General features: G+C 36.7%; 1 protein-coding gene across 2 annotated transcripts in view; it reads right to left on the reverse strand.

The window, feature by feature from the left end:
- Positions 1–12,566, reverse strand: part of LOC148957496 (uncharacterized) — a 30,103-nt gene that overhangs the window by 5,105 nt on the left and 12,432 nt on the right. For both annotated transcript variants that reach the window (XM_089115268.1, XM_089115267.1), the window contains 5 exons: positions 9,516–9,841; positions 5,275–5,369; positions 2,924–3,080; positions 746–812; positions 136–189 (listed from right to left, as the gene is read on the reverse strand). In XM_089115268.1, coding sequence (XP_088971394.1) covers positions 136–189; positions 746–812; positions 2,924–3,080; positions 5,275–5,369; positions 9,516–9,841 — 699 coding nt within the window. The remainder of the gene's footprint in view (positions 1–135; positions 190–745; positions 813–2,923; positions 3,081–5,274; positions 5,370–9,515; positions 9,842–12,566) is intronic.

Here is a 12,566-nt window from a genome sequence, read left to right on the forward strand (position 1 = left end):
CGTTGTTCTATTAACTACGCTGTTGTTTTACTTGGCTTAGACCTCAGGGCCTAAGCACGCCAGTTTCTCCACGCTAGCAAAGAACCCAGAACGTTACAATGTTTTAAGGAACAAATTTAGCAAGTGAAAACCAACCGTTTAGCCTTCCACTTTTCATTTCCTCAATCAACTCTGGATACGTGGCAAAACCTAGAATAAATAATCATCGCTTACATATTTTAACATACTTTTTTGAAAATTTGAGAAACCTGCAAAAGATTGCATAAAGAATTAACTTTGTTTATTTTAGCATTTCCTAAAATATTAGATTGGAGTTGTATGAACTGCATGCCATTAATAAATTGTAATGAAGTATGGAAATAGTTGATATAGCAAAACGTCTCATAGTACATTGTTGTATTTTGTTGCGAAACTTAACATAACTTAATATAACGTTAAGTAAAGCAACTCCAGTTTTTTATCCTTTATCATCGGCCGTCCTTGTGGTTAAACTAACAATAAAGGTGCAATTTGGCTGTACGAAACCTATATAGCTTTTAGAAAACTAGGATGGTTATTGCCAGATCATAGAATTTTTGAGCAAGTCTTGTTTGGTTGCTAAACAACTGCTGAAGTAACCAAGCTATAAGCTGAATGGAGATACAATCATTTTACGTTGATGATTTAATGCCTGAGTTCAGAATACATTCACTGTCCCGTCGTCATCTTTTTAACACGAACAAACTGCTCAATATATTTTATTTACCTTTAATTTCTGCTCCCTCTCTCATTGCAATTGTGAGCTCATATCTAGTTGCATTAAGTATTCCCACCTTGAAAATGACATTATTACAAGATAAAAGGAATATATAATATGACGGTAGAGTAATCAAGGCTGTTAGTCAAAATGCTGTGCAAAATCGGACACCAGCATGAAAGTTTGTCTACAAAGGTAGTTTTGGGCGCTGAACAAGATAAGATGCAGACCCCAGCTGAGAAATGCCCCTAGTGCTTTTACATAGAAATAGACTAAATTTTCTCCTATTATTTTGAAAATAATGTTTCATTCATCATCCAACGATCCATTAAAAGTTGACCCAAATTCTACCTTTTATAAGACCAAAAGCATCCCAAGTTTAGTATTTCTAATTGGAATGATCTGTTCAATCGCTCAAATTTTTTTGCAGCTGAAAATCCTTCGGATTTGGAGCTACTCTTATTTGATTAATTATACTCTTCTGCAAAAAATGAAATCTTACAAAGTAAAAATTACCAAAACAAAAACAGGGTCTCTAAAAAAAGAATTCGTTGCTTTGGTAAGCCGCCATTTTTCTCTAAGCCAAAGACTACAATCTTTCCAATCAAAAGCTCAAATCAAACCACTCTCGATACCAATGCATTAAATGAATTGCTGCCATGGTTTGCTCGGCATCTATTAACTCTATTTTGTATCAACTGACAAGGGCAATTTACGTTTTGTTTGAAAGGAGATTTTTTTCAAAATTTCAAAAATTAAAGCTAGAATTGAAATGAAAACGTCCTTAAGCGTCTTGTTTTTAATAAGCTTTTGCTAATTTTCGAAGCCTTTCGTATCGTATCACCTCCAACTCCCAAATAGTCGGGGACTAAAAACTTACGCAAAAGGAGTGTTTTCTTCTTTTTGTGTATTTTCTTCTTTCTAAAAACTAGGCTTTAAGTTACTGTAATGAAATCTGTACCCATTATTGCACCTTACTATGATCAAGACAAAGTACTTATTATTTTATATTGCTATGACTTCACCAGACAATCGCGCCTCTGCAAAAGCCCATTCTGCCGTTGCCGCCATTAATTTTTTGGGAATATTGCATCACGCACTGTTCAGTTTTGCAGTGATTTGCAAGTAGTAGCAACGCTTGTTCGCGGCCGTTTCGTTGACCGTCGCGTTGCATGCTATTTCGTCCTTTATTGGAAGTAGCATTCATCAACGTGCTTGGTCTTTTAAACCAAGATAATAGATGCATTTTCCTGAAACGTCTTCTTTAGATATCGTATGCACCCGGGGAAGGTGAAAAATTATGTTTACATACAGAGATGAAATTGATCACCTTTTTTGATAGTCTTATCATTTTGAGCCCCCCCCCCCCTTGTACCAAGCCTGTAAAACCCTTGAAACATCCTTAGAATGAGACCTTTATTGATTGAGCATTCATTTGTTGTTGTAATTGTGATAATGATACATTTTATGAGAAACATAAATGATTCATTCTTAAGTTTTCTATAATGAAAACTATTACATTTAGTCGCTCTGATTTCACTGTGAAACGACCCCAGTTTTAGAAATCTATGTCCAAGTTGAGGTACGTTTTAACCCCCCCCCCTCCTTTGTCTGAGAAATCATGGACACGAAAGAGGATATGAAAATGAAAGGATGCACCCATCGGGCAGATACCTCAGGCGGAAAAGAACGATTTAAAAGGTAATGAAATCGAGCATCCAAATGCCTCATCTACCTTACGAATTCAAAGTAATGAATTCGAAACCAAGCCATAATTGTTTGATAAATTCTAACGTTTGTGAATAGCATGGCTTCGTATACAATAATGTGTATTTGGAGCAATGGCAAAGTGACTTGTGCAGTTCAAAGGAACAAGTGGAAAAATACTGTGCCTGTGAACAATCAGGTTTGATATCCATTTTCAATAAACAAATGCAAAAGGAAGATAATCACAAAAATTTCGAATAATTACAAAAACTTCCCTTTGTTGCTGAAAGCAAAGTATCTTAGACTATGATCTACAAACTCGATTAAAAATAACACTAATCATATTTTCGCTCAACAAGCCTTCTCAGAATTTCGTAATCCAAAGATCTCTGGAGACTGGATTACTTGCATTAAATACACATTCATGCCTGTCTGTCAATAAGAATGTTTAGCACACGAGAAAACTAAGATTAACATTACCGTCTTCCCTTCGATGTTAATTGGGCCATCGTTCAGTGACTGGGTCATACCAGTAATTAGAGATGCCGTAAAAATACCGGATAATGAGATGCCAACTGTTATCCAAACGATTCCAAAGGCCCTCGCTGCTAATGTTTTTGGAGTCTTATCTCCGTACCTACAACAACGAAATTTAGAAAGTTGAGTTCTCTGATATGTTTGGCACGAAAGCAGAACTAAATGTTAGTGTTATGGTTTCGTATTTCTTTGCTCTAGCCACATATTCCCAAATATAATGCAAGCATAATGAAAATCCCACAATTCTTTCTAATTTAAAGATTATCTACTTTCAACAAGGTATCTTTACTTTTGATAATTCAAATCTACTGATGATTTGAACAAATTTTTACTTCCCTTGAAAGTACGAATAATTAGGACCTTACTGTCCTTACTGAAATTACCAGGGGATTTCTCTTTAAAAAGATTAAGCTCTTTATTGAGATCAAGGGCTCATTACATTATAGTCCATACAATAATATATTTACGTGATTCTTAATTATAAATATCACCAAGCTATAGAGAAAAGGGTAACAGTGTAGATAGCAATAATATTGGAATTAGCATGCATTGTCATCATAACGTTTCATTTTATCACTGGCAATAACATAGGAAAGTCTTAATAAATGTAGCTATGCAAGCGTTAAATAAAAATGTTTCAAAGAAGGATGCTTGAAGAACGCCGCACGTATGTCGACAAAAAACATGTGCTCTGTTGGTTGCCTACAAGGTATGTTATTTAAATGAACAATGCTTAATTAGTATATTGCATCGTACATCACTGCGACCATATGTAACGGGCAGTCCTTATAACACTCCCTCCCAGTCAATACGCAAAGCACTTGGCTAGCTGCCTATCAAAGAAGTGATTTTGATTTTGAATGGAACAACTATTATGATGCACAAATCTTTGCAAAATCATGTACAATAATACAATAACCTATTCGTTAGCCGCTTGTTTTACAGGTCCAAATTTTTAAACATTTTATATATATATTTTTTCTGTATTGATATGTATGGATTATGAAATAACATGTGCCTTTCAACGCACTGGTTGATGCAACAAAGTGTCACGTCATTGACATCATCTTAAAGGATGAGAGACGAGAATATTTGAAGTAGCTGCGTCTTCAACAGTCGTTTTTAATACGCTTAATGCAGCACAAAAGCTTAAAACTTCAGCCGATTTTTACCAGACGCAAAACCATGTGACAATGAGAATGTTGACAATTTATCAATCCATAAAAGCTCTAAGCCTAAATCTAGGCCTGTTTTCTGAAGAGATGTACCTTCACAATCCAGTCCATCCTTTTTGGAGTCTCGCAAGGTATTAAAGTTAACAGCCTGATTTCAAAGTGCAATGGAAATTTTTGCATTAATTAAAATGCATTTGCAGTAAGCTATTTAGACCGAGCCCGCCAGGGCTTCTGTTTAATCAGCTTTTGCAAATCCTGAGTAACCAATAACAAATGTGTGATTCAAAGCAAGTAATCGGTTTTATTCTTAATCTGTCTTCTAAGCTTCTTGAAAACATGATCAGGTCGGCAGCTACTAAAATTTTTAGCAAGAGTCAGAAGAATTTAGTGTATAGTATACTCCGTGCTGGGCACGATTAGTGAAAGCACAGACCAGGAATATCTTAATCTCGTAGATTCCTTTACAGAACCATGAAAAACCCATTAGCATGTTTTCATCTTCGCAGAACTCAAAAATTCCTTGACAGGCAAATTTCATGCTAGTTCGAAGGTTGCTCTTTTCTAACGTCAGCTGTAAGGGCATGACCAGCCAATTCTTTGCCATCATACAACCTGCTTTAGGGCAGTATCATTTGCTAAAATTTTTGTTTTCAAAAGAAAATTAATCTGCAAGAACTACAGTTTTGAAAACCATGGATATCTATCTCCAACAATCTTTTATTCCTAGAAAAATGCAGTTTTCCTATAAAACTTTATGTTTTGTTTGGACAGTCAGATTTCTCTCTCCGCACATTCATTTTTTCATCAATTCAAAGTTTACCGCAATGTACTATCTGCATCAAATTCCATATGAACAGGCGTTATGCCAAGAGGTATCAAATGAAATGCACGATATTTTTATTCTTTTCGTCCAAATAAACCAAGTTCAATCTAAAGCTGCACAACTCTTAAAAAATATTCTCTTTCGATTTCCTCTTGTTGCATTGCATAAATTGCGGAGAGATCAGATAATTACTAAGATGAATGGAATGATGAGAGCATGTTAACAAGCAAATAAGAAAAAATAAAAACAAAAAATGAGCAAAGAAGCTTATTATTAACAAAAAATCAAAACCTTACCCTACAGTAGTCATGCTGACATAGGCCCACCATAATCCTTCCCAGAAGCCATGGAAAAAGTCTTGAGGAAATTCATCTCCATTTCTTCCACAGTCCTTGAAAATAGAATATGGCAAAAACGTCTTTGTACGAATGTCAGTAAAATATGCTGTCTTGAGCCATGAATAATTCTAGAAGTCCTTAAAGGCTCTTGCGCAACCGGCATGCTTAGCGGCAGTTGTCTTGAGAGATTGACTGTGCTTGCATTTTCATGCAGTACGATATTAGGCCGGTTTTGAAAATTAAGTCGCAAAGCATGCCGGTTGTGCGAGAGCCATTAAGGTCACATCTACTTTTCAAAGCGGTATGAAAATATATCCCAAGGATTCATAACAAATGTGGTACATGGCTTTGGAAAAAGCAAACATTAAGTAAACTAAAACTTTTCGTCTGACACTCTTCAGAGTTTAAAACGTCAGAACATAGATCGAAAACTCTACGCTAGGAAATATATATACCCAGTTGTAGATCGAAATAGGCCAATCAGAAACACGAGCACATGACTGTTGAGGTTGACCAATCAGTGCCGCTTGCCTATTGATGAAAACGAAAACGAACTCCTTTTGTCTACACAGTAGCCGTTTTTTCGTGCTTATGTAGATAGATTCCAAAACTGCTAGGTAGAACGACGATCGGGCTTTACCAATAATCCGAAACACGTCGTCTTTATAGTTTTTTGCACAATCTGGGTTTTCCAGTAAATGCTGCCCGATAGCAGAATCGCAGGTTTTAGTTGTAATTTTAGATTTGCAAGACCGAGGTGGCGTTTGCTTTTTTCAAAGCCATTTTCAAGTTTTGTACCACCAAAAGATGGTTTAAATGTAGTACAGTTGACATCCGCTATCTCGAAGTCTGAAGGGAAACGAAAAATTGTTCGAGATAGCGAATGTTCGAGTTATCGGAGGACCCCAAAAATCAAATTTTGTTCAAATTTGGAAGGTTTAACATATGAAGCATATGAAGTCACTAATACAAAAATACAAGTCAAACTAAATCACTAAGAAAAATAAGCATCTTATGTTATTTGTTTTCTCTTTCTAACCAGTTCTGTCTCTATAACACCATTCATTTTAACGAAATGCTCACGGAGCAAGTCTTTAAAAGGGCCATCTTCGTCTGATGCTGCTTGATATTGATTTTCGGAAGAAAGGCCAGCTTTGGTAAAGCAGCTAACGCTTGTCATTTCAGATACCAAGAACCACGATGCGGCTAATATGTCCATTACATCCAAAATGCTAATTTTTGGTAGAGACTTTTGTTGATCAATTGCTCGGATGTATTTCTGCACCAAAACTGTTTGGCACTTTTCCTTTAAACTTTGGATTACCCCTTGATCTATTCCATTGGCTGTGTCATAGATGTTGTGTTTGGCGGCAGGAACACAAGCTTGATTGCTTTCAGGTTTCCTACTTTTCGATGTGCTGGACAGTTGTCGACAACAAGAGCAACCTTTTGTTTTTGTGCCAGAAATTTGTTGTCCAGTTCTTCTACCCATTCTTGAAACAATTCGCCACTTATCCAGCTTTTTTTCTGATGTCTATAACGGCAAGGCAAAGACCTAATCCCATTGAAGCATCTTGGTTTTTTTGATTTTCCAATTTCAAACATAGAAAGCTTTTCTCCAACAGCACTGGCAGCTGCCATTCCTGTCAGGTGGACTTTGCTGTGCTTACCTCCAATGCAACTTTCAGACTTCAAATGCATTGACTTGTCAGGCATACACTGATATAACAGTCCAAACTCATCTACTTTATAAATATCTTCAAGTTTGTACTGTGAAAGCAGGGTGGGCAAGGATGTCTCATTCCATGGTGCTACCATTTCTGTAGTGACTCAACTTGCTTCACCAGAAATCTTCTTGAATGTGACATTGTATCGCTCTTGCCAACGACGAATCCAACCATCTGACCCTTGAAAGTCATATAACCCTGCTTCCTTTGCGTAGAACTTCGCCTTTCCTTTAAAAACAGCGCCTCCAATAGTTACGTCTTGACTTCTAACAGAAAGAAACCACTGGAAAATTGCCTTGTTTAAGTTTTCATGATTTCCACCTCTTGTTTTTCTGCACTTTGGATTTCTTGCTTGGAAGTCGTCAAATATTTTTGTTTGTTTTTCACTCATGTTGAAAGTGTGTTCTTCGGAACAATGTACTTTTCCGCAAAACTTTTATTAGATGCCCCTTTCTCTAACTCTTCTAGTGCTTCGTACTTTTCTTTCAAAGTCTTGTTTGTAACAGAACGTTTTGTAGCAGTTGTCATTGCTTCTTTGAATTCTTTGACTGTTTCTCAACTTGTTTACTTGACCCGTACACGAGAAAGGAAATGAGCGAGCACTGAATTGGTTTTGCTTTCTCAAATCGAATCGCATGTTTTGACTGATTTTCAAGATTTTTCAAGACTTTCATTTTCAAACAATAGCCAAGTATAATACACGCATTTTATTTTATAAGCAAATGCTCTATAAGCAAGTCAGCACTCAGATACGCAAAAACTTAACGAATTCCTAGTACTGGATGGGAGACTGCTAAGGAAGCTAAGGTTGAGCTTTGATGACGGTTCTGACGACTACATATCAATCAATGAAATGTATAATTTTTGAAAAGTACAAAACGTCTGTCAAGTTTTCTTCATCGAGAAAAAAGTTAGAGAATTCGAACCAAAACGCAAAGAGAAGTGTCAAGAAACGCATTCAAAATTCAGGAGGACTGTACATGCAAATTCATGAGTGCTGTACATGCAAATTCATGAGTGCTGCTCATTAGTAACATCACTTATATTATAGTATATAACACGTTCAACAAAGAAAACGAAAATGTGTTATTTTCAATTTGTCCAGCCTCCCCCACCCCCTATTGTTCGAATGCCGACTTTTATTATACAAGACCATTTCCAACCCACCCCCCCCCCCATCCCCCCAGATTATTCTGATCCCCCCGTTAATTCGGCACTCGAGAGTACGTAAATCCTGTAAGCCATTCACTCTATGATCTGTGACGCAAGTAATCTAAACCTGTTACTTTTGGTTAGTACCTTCATGTTAGTATACAGTGGTTTTAAAAGTATGGCGAGTGCAGCAAATAGACTTAATAATAGAGTAACAATTGACGGTAATATTGTGTATGTTGAGGGCCAAATTCCTATCGCGGTCGTTACAAGCATTGAAATGGATTCGTATATCAAAGGGTATCATACTTATCAAGATAAATGGACACCGCAGATTGGCGAAAAACTAAAGACTGCAATAGAACCTGATAATATTATGGATAAGTATGCCGTTTGCGTTTTGAAAAACAATGACATTGTTGGTCATCTACCAAAGGGAAAAATGGGAAATTTGCGAAAACAATCTTTTTTTTCTTGAGAGCTGACCAGTACAGTTATTGTCATGCAATTGTAAAAGGGTGATGACATGTACGTCCCTTGCACATTGATGTAGAAGGGTCAAAACGTTTTATTGTCAGACTGCAAGAATAGTTATCACTTACTTAATAAAACATTTAAATTGTATTATAACACTGTCTTTTTGATCTGTTAACTGTCATCTGCCGTTTAAACAGATTTTTTACTCGTATTTTTAATTTTCTCACATAACCAATAACAAAAAAGTTCGAGATAGCGAACACTTTTCGTCCAGGGGAAACAGAAAACGGTTCGGCATAACGAATATTCGAAATAGCGGGCAGTCAATATAGCGAACGTTTTTTCTGTATACGTAACCCTATAGCAAAACCAAGGGAAACAGAAATTGGTTCGAAATAGCGAATGTTCGAGATAGCGGGCAGTCAAGATAGCGGATGTCAACTGTATTCAACATGCAACACATCAGATATGCCTAATATTAGCATCTATAAACCGCGCTTTCGAAGTTCTTAAGTTTCTATACCAATTCACTATATATATTTCTTTACATTATCTTTCTTTGTGGTTAAATTTAACATTAAAATTCAACAGCTTTCGAGGAGTTGGTGGCCCCAATATTAACGGATCATGGAGCGAAACCCTAACGAAAATCCAAGTACAATGCTATTGATATACTTTTAGAGAACATGGCAAAAATCTTCCTGATACTTTTTTTAAAGCTATCTGTTTTATGACTTCATTTACGTTTATCCTAGTTAGAAGTATTGATAGGGAAATAGGAAAGAGAAACAAAACGTCCTCCCCCCCTTAATCTTTCTTAAAAATATAAATAAAAATACACACCAAAATCCAGACAATGATGCCGGCATCTATTGCAAGAAGCAGAGAAATGCAGAACAAGGGCCAGTTGGACGAGATCGATGTTGCAAATTTGTTGAAATGTTTCATGCTTATTTCTTCGCTGGTTATATAAACGACGCCTTTTGTGGGTATGGTTGCAATGAATATATCGCCAACAGCCTTCTTCGCATTTGAGTAGGTAACAAATGGCAAAAGAACAGTTGAAGACATAAACATAATAAGAGCTTCAGTAGTCGTTTTGTACGGTTTCAAGTACCGGATACTTGTGCATTTGTTGCAACACACCGATAGTGCTTGCTTGAGAATGCCTGTGAAAGATAAAAGTGTCACATTTTATTTCAAAATGTAATAAATGTGATATGCCATCATCCTTGAGGTGTGCAGATAGTAATACCATTGGTACGGCGCAGTGATTAGGGTCGCGGGCTACAGATCCAAGGGTCTGGGGTTCGAGCTCCTGCTATAAGCAAAGAGAGGGACCCCAGCAATAGTTTAAAAGAAATTTATCTAGTGCCACCCTTAAAGGAACGATTTTGGTGTACATAACCGGACCCCTTGTCTAAAAGAAATTACTCCGCAGTTGAGATGATGGGTTCTGTTGTTAAGCTAGTGTCTTTGTAATTAAACAGAGCAAAGAAACGAAAATTTCTTTGCGGGCTAGCATCTAAAGATGACAGCATGTGGCCTTAAGAGTTTCTTGTTCCTGACGGTGGCATTATTGTTCAAAACAGATCATTAAATGTGTATTGCATAAACAAGTTTATTGCCATCCCCAAACAGCAGCTTGACTTTTATTTCCGCTTTTTATGTTGAAATTCATGCGAACTGATCCGTCGAGTCTGCAACAACTTTTTAGCATGCTCGCCATCTGCTTATGCAAGAAACCCCTAGATCTTTGAAAAAGCTTAGATGCAAGAAAATATCGAGATTCGTTGTTTTACTATAAATTGTGGCTATAAATTGTGGCTAGAAAGCAAGGCCAAAAACACAAACAGTTGCAAAGTAAAGATACATGCAAAGTGCTAACAATGTCATTCACTGCGAATGAATGAAACCGGCTTCCCAATTCACGGTTGCTGGCAGTGATAAAATATTCAAACTTGAAAAGCTCTTATCTTTAGTGGGTCCTGTGTAAAGTAGCTCCGTATCGAAAAGCGTGTACTCAAAACGATAATCAAAATTTTTGGATTGCATAATCCGGTTATAACGTACTTTAAGGGACCAGCGTATTAAGTTCCTTATATCCGAAGTACGTTGTAACGAGGGTAAGTAAAAATTGACTAAAACCAAGCACACCTTTTGCTGGGACCAAGCACATCAGTACGTTATATCCGAAAGTACGTAATAACCGAGTACGTTATAACGGGATTCTACTGTACACACACAGAATGTCTTTAAAGCATCATCATGTGTCGAAAACGGAAGGAATGATCTGTAGCACAGAAGCTAAAATCTCGGACATAAGGTGGTGAGATGTTTCACCGCCCCCCTCCCAAAGTCCAGAAAAGTTGTCAACCTTCCTCTAGATACAAACATCCTAGAAGGCAAACCTTCCTCACAAAACCATAGCAAGTGATTTTGGCTTGTGGTTTAGCTTGTGGCTTGGGTGCGTCATAGGAGCTTCCATCGTTTTTCGTGGACCTTCCTCCGGTCAGTGGACGTGCGACCGTAATGTTTTTCTAACTCTGCCTCCTCTATGGATATATGTTTCTAAAACACATACGCTCCAACTTTGAATGGGGGGAGGTAGGTCGAGGCTAAACGCTACCAGGCATGTGTATAGAGATTTGTCTGGACAGCCCTTTCTAAGATTGTAGCTTTAGAATTAGCGAACCTAATTCCATTATTAAAAAGTTACCAGGAACTAGACTAAAAGAAGCAAGAAACAGCATTATATTAGCATATATTACATAGTAGCAAGAAATAATATTACAGACCCGATACACCTGTAACAAAGTTTACATATTACGACAACGGATTGTGCTTTTACGTAAATAGCTTTTACTTCCACTCGACAAGTTTATACTTCCACATGACATGTTTAACGGTGCAAGAAAGAGTGTTTATTCTATGTTTGTGTTTGGGGATGTTCGTTGTTTAAAGTTTAAACTTCATTAGAATAAAGCATGAAAAATCCATGAGAATTTATTTTGAATATTTGATGAAAAGGTTTAATTAAGTTCTTTCAATACTTTAAGCAATTTTTGAAGAAGAAGGACCTTAGTAGATTTATATTGGGTCATCTGCGGTTGGACATTCTGGTATCCCTATTGACTGAAGCCTTTCAATTTATGTAAACAATCCTCGAAGAGTTCTCTTTAAAAGATTCAACTAAAAACGTATACTGGGTTCCGGAGTACACTTTTTAACTTTGCGCTACATAATTAACCAATTTTGAAAACACTGACTGAGTCTATGACACTGATCCCAAGCATAATGCTTTGTGGTAAGATATATGTAACTTTTTGAAAAAGAAGTTGACGGATTCAATACCATAAAGAATTTTCACGACCCAAATAGCCCATTGTAAACTGTCCACTAGTACATTTTGCGAGCTTAGTTCTTCCGAAAGTAATACATTAAACTGCATTAAAAGCAATTTCAGTTTCAAGTGAATAATACAGCCCGTCCCTAAAAGTTTTCCTTGAAAAACCCATTGTTACTTTCCAATGAAGATCTATTACGTTTTACAGTTACGTTTTAGAAGCCCTTCCCCAATAAGACTGTTTTGAACCGCCCCCTTGTCTGGAGCAAATGAAACATTTGAATAGGTAGGCTAAACACTTTCACAAATCTATTCCTCAAGCTGGTGGTACTTTGTTTCGTCACCTTCATAGTAAACTTTGAAATTTGAAAAGAAAATGAAATGTTGATAGGCGAAATATTTTCACTAGCCTTCATATTTGCCTTGCTATCAAACGAATATCAATGACTAAATAGGCTGTTTTTTCATCCGTTTTGTTCCTCTTCTTGAGGAAATTTTTCTTTGAGGCATTGACTTATTTCATGAAAGAGAAAATGGGGTTAAGGGCT

The sequence above is a fragment of the Rhopilema esculentum genome, unplaced genomic scaffold (assembly GCF_057945365.1).
Source record: "Rhopilema esculentum isolate cy_ngs unplaced genomic scaffold, ASM5794536v1 HiC_scaffold_23, whole genome shotgun sequence".
Taxonomy (NCBI): Eukaryota; Metazoa; Cnidaria; class Scyphozoa; order Rhizostomeae; family Rhizostomatidae; genus Rhopilema; species Rhopilema esculentum.